Source organism: Nicotiana sylvestris, chromosome 2, assembly GCF_000393655.2.
Source record: "Nicotiana sylvestris chromosome 2, ASM39365v2, whole genome shotgun sequence".
Lineage (NCBI taxonomy): Eukaryota > Viridiplantae > Streptophyta > Magnoliopsida > Solanales > Solanaceae > Nicotiana > Nicotiana sylvestris.
Window position 1 is genome coordinate 137,940,562 of NC_091058.1, and position 5,049 is coordinate 137,945,610.

General features: G+C 38.7%; 1 protein-coding gene across 1 annotated transcript; it reads left to right on the forward strand.

Moving 5' to 3' along the window:
- The first annotated feature begins 2,191 nt into the window (after nt 1–2,191).
- LOC138885662 (uncharacterized) lies at nt 2,192–4,056 on the forward strand. Its single transcript, XM_070166635.1, has 2 exons — nt 2,192–2,692; nt 3,304–4,056. The coding sequence occupies exons 1-2, from the start codon at nt 2,192–2,194 to the stop codon at nt 4,054–4,056; spliced, it is 1,254 nt and encodes a 417-aa protein (XP_070022736.1).
- Nucleotides 4,057–5,049: the final 993 nt, after the last annotated feature.

The following is a 5,049-nucleotide window of genomic DNA, read 5'->3' on the forward strand; positions in this document are numbered from 1 at the left end:
GAGGTTTGTTGATGGATTGGTTGGTTGTCTATACACTGCAGTAGCCCCATAGATGAAGACTTTTTCCTACTCTGATGTAGTCAACCTTGCTAGAAAGATTGAAAACAAATGATGTGAGCAGCGTGCAGCTAGTGATTTACGTAAGAAGGCCAAGATAGGAGGGGCTTTCAGTGATGGTTTTAGTGAAAATAGAAGAGCAGGAAATCAGGGACAACAACAACAATAGGGTTCTCAGACAGGGACACACATGTCTTCATAGTCCACATACAGACCACATTACAGACAAGGTAATAGGGGACCATCATCTTCTGGACATCCTAATTCTAGGCAGATATATGCCACTACTCCAGTCTGCCAGACTTGTGGTAGATCACATTTGGGCCAATGTCGTGTTCTAACTGGAGAGTGCTTTCGGTGTAGCCAGTTGGGACATCACTTAAGGGATTGCCCTCAGCCTCCGAGAAATTTCAACCAGGCTTCTATTCAGTCAGCTACACCGACTCAGACTACTCATAATACTTCAGGTGCTACAGGTACACGAAATAGAGGTAGAGGTGTTGGAGACCGTGCTACTGTGAATCAAGGACAAGGCAATGCTGGTAGAGGTCAGGCGAGAGTTTTTGCATTTACTAGAATGGATGCTCAGGCCTCGAATGCAGTGGTTACAGGTATTCTTTCTGTTTGTTCATTTGATGCACTTATGTTGATTGATCCGGAATCTACCCACTCCTAGGTGTCTTCGTACTTTTCTTTGAGATTTAGTAGATAGTCTGAGCTATTGAATGATCCTTTTCTAGTTGCTACTCCTGTTGGAAAGTCTCTATTAGCTGAATACATGTATCGTGCTTGTCAGATTCGGGTTGAGGGTAGAGATACTCTAGCTGACCTTATTATACTTGATATGATTGACTTTGACATGCTGATGGGAATGGATTGGTTATCTTCTTGATATGCTATAGTTGATTGTCATGCAAAGATAGTTAAGTTTGAGATACCAAATGAACCCAGTTTTATTCTAAGAGGGAGTCAGGTTCCAGAGACTTGCAAAACTGTATCTTTTATGAAGGCTCAACGACTTCTGAAGAAAGGTTGCTTGGGTCTCTTAGCTATTGTAAATGACACAAGAAAAGAAACAATTAGTATAGAAAATGTACCCGTAGTGAGAAAATTTTCTGATGTATTTCCTGAGGATTTAACAGGATTGCCTCTAGTATGAGAAATAGACTTTGGTATTGATTTGCTACCTGACACACAACTCATATCGATACTCCCATAACGAATGGCACCAGAAGAGTTGAGGGAGCTAAAACAACAGTTACAAGATTTGTTAGATAAGGGTTTTATTAGACCTAGTGTATCACCATGGGGTGCACCAGTACTATTCGTAAAAAAGAAAGACGGATCCCTGAGAATGTGCATTGACTACAGGCAGTTGAACAAGATAACAATACGCAATAAATATCCTTTGCCTCGTATAGATGACATGTTTGATCAGTTACAAGGAGCTGCCCACTTTTCAAAGATTGACCTCCGTTATGGATATTATCAACTTAGAATCAAAGATGAAGATATTTCTAAGATTGTTTTCAGTAGTCGATACGGGCACTATGAGTTTCTTATGATGCCTTACGGACTGACAAATGCTCCAGCTGCACTAATGGATTTAATGAATATGGCGTTCAAGCCATTTCTGGATAGATTTGTAATAGTATTTATTGATGATATCTTGATATATTCTCGTAGCCAAGGAGAACATGAGAATCATCTCAGGACTGTGTTGCAGACATTGGGAGAACATTGGCTTTATGCTAAGTTCTCAAAGTGTGAATTCTGGCTAGACTCGGTAGCATTTTTGGGGCATGTTGTATCCAAAGATGGAATTATGGTAGATCCCAAGAAGACCGAAGCTGTGCAGAAATGGCCCAGACCTACTTCTCCTACAGAGATTCACAGCTTTTTAGGCTTAGCAGGCTATTACAGGCGTTTTGTGCAGGATTTCTCCAGAATAGCAGCGCCACTGACTTAGCTAACACAGAAAAATGCAAAGTTTTAGTGGAGGGAGGAATGTGAGCAAAGCTTTTAGAAACTCAAAACGTGTCTGACAACTGCACCAATATTAGCCTTACCATCATGTTCTGGAGGATTTATAGTATTCTGTGATGCCTTGAGGGTGGGATTAGGATGTGTTCTCATGCAAAATGGTCGGGTTAAAGCTTATGCTTCAAGAAAATTGAAAAGGCACAAACAAAACTATCCTACACATGATTTGGAGATGGCTGCAGTGGTATTTGCTCTAAAACTTTGGAGGCATTATCTATACAACAAAACTTGTGAGGTTTATACCGACCATAAAAGTCTGAAGTATATCTTTCAGCAGAGAGATCTGAATCTTCGGCAGCGTCGGTGGATGGAACTACTCAAAGACTATGATTGTTCTATTTTATATCATTCTGGAAAAGATAATGTGGTGGATGATGCATTGAGCAGAAAATCTATGGGATGTTTGGCACATATAGACCCTGCAAAGAGACTTTTGTCCAAAGATATTCAGAGACTAGAAGATAGAGGCATCAGATTTAGTGTCAAAAATTCAGAGGTATTGTTGGATTTTGCTCAGGCTAAGTCTTCATTAGTTGAGCGCATTAAGGCCAGCCAATATGAGGTTGAACGATTATGCAAATATAGGGATGAGGTATGACTGTTGAAAGTGATGGTGTTCTTCGAATGTGTGAGAGGCTATGTGTAGCAGACGTAGATGGGTTGAGACATGCTATTATTAAAGAAGCTTACAACACTAAATACAATATACATCCTGGATCCACAAAAATGTACCATGACCTGAAGCAATTTTATTGGTGGGAAGGTATGAGGAAGGATGTTGCTAACTTTGTTTCTAGTTGTTTGACTTGTCAGCAGGTCAAGGCTGAGCATCAGCGACCCGTAGGACTACTACAACAAATTCAGATTCCAGAGTGGAAATGGGAAAAAATTACTATGGATTTTTTCACCGGGCTACCATGAACCCTTAGAGGCTATGGTTCGGTATAAGTGATTGTAGATCGACTGACGAAATCAGCATGCTTTTTGCCGGTGAAGACTACATATGGTGGAGTCAGGTATGCACAGATATTTATGAACAAAATTGTCCGACATCACGGAGTTCCAGTATCCATCATCTCTAATAGAGGATCACAGTTCACTTCACGCTTTTGGAAATCTTTTCAAGAAGCATTGGGTACACGAGTAGATCTTAGTACTGCATTTCATCCATAGACAGACGGACAATCTGAACGTACTATTTAGATCTTGGAGGATATGTTGAGAGCTTGCATTCTTGAGTTTGGAGGTAGTTGGGACACTTATCTACCGTTAGCTAAATTTGCTTACAACTATAGCTTCCAGTCCAGTATTCAAATGGCACCGTACAAAGCATTCAATGGTAGAAGATGTCGTTCTCCTATCGAATGGTTTGAAGCTGGTGGGACTAACTTATTGGGACCCGACCTAGTACAAGAAGCTATGGACAAGGTCCAGTTGATTAGACAAAGATTGCTTGCAGCTCAAAGTAGACAAAAGTCTTATGCTGATAAGAGAAGAAGAGATTTAGTGTTCACAATTGGGGACAAAGTGTTCCTACGAGTCTCCCCTATGAAAGGTGTTATGCGGTTTGGGAAAAGAGGCAAGTTGAGCCCTAGGTTTATAGGACCGTATGCGATATTAGACCGAGTGGGAGAGGTGGCTTATCGTTTGGCACTCCCTCCTGAGTTGTCCTTTATTCATCTAGTGTTTCACATCTCAATGCTAAGAAAATGTATATCAGACTCATCTCAAGTGATTGAAGAACCGACTATACCACTCGATGAGAAGTTGTCTTACGAGGAGGAGCCAATGGCTATTGTTGATAGACAAATAAGAAAACTACGGTCAAAAGAAATCGTGTTCGTGAAATTCTTATGGAGAAATCATACAGTTGAAGAAGCTACTTGCGAAATAGAAGACACTATGCGAGTCAAGTACCCCCAATTGTTTCAGTCTACAGGTACGTACTTGAGTTAAATTCGGGGACCGAATTTTATAAGGTGGAGAGGATGTAATACCCTAAATTTTTAAGTAAGAGTGTATTGATGATAATAATAATAATAATAATAATAATAATAATAATAATAATAATAATAACAACAACAACAACAACAACAACAAAAATTATAAGAAAATAACTAAAAGAAAGGATAAGTAAGGCAAAAAAGGGACGAAGCCCATTTGCTTAAAAGAAAAGAAAGGTCTGCTGAGTTCGACGAAGCAGAAACTTCATAACGAAACAAAAAAAACAGAGAAGGAAAGAAAGGGAGAAGAAGAAAGAGGCAAGAACCAAATCTTGAGAAATCTTAAATACGCACGGGTTTTTACGGGTAATACTCGAATTTCTCATCTAGGTTCTTTTCTTCTGGTAATTCTTTTTATCTCAGTTCATATATTTGAAGGGTTTCACAAGGTATAAGAAATTAAGTACCAAAATGAATTATTCTGGGCAAATTAAGAGTCAAACATGAAACCTCGAGGGTTGGGTATTCTAAAATAGCTATGAATTAGCCTAAATAAGAAAATTAATATGAGATTGATATTATGTAATTATAGATTGATTGGAGGAATTTGTACGAGTTGTTTGCGGTGAAGCAGTTGGTATTTCGGCATGAGTACTGTGAGTAGTAATCTTACCGTAATTTGTATTTTCATAACTTGCATAATTTACACATGATTTTTAATATGAATATGTTACCGATTATTTTGAGTTGCATGTGGGATAAGTCTTTTACTCGATATGATACCGAAATAGTTATTTTAGATGAATATCGTGGTTTTAAATATTTTCGTGTCACTAGATCTGTTTGACCGTTTCTTGAATTTACTGTTATCGAAAGGAAATTATATGATTTGATAAAAACCAAAATGCCCTATATTGTTTTAAAATAGTTTCTACGAGTATATACGAATTACAAAGACAAGTATAAATGGGAGTAGACATTGAAGGATCCCGTAGCTAACGACGGG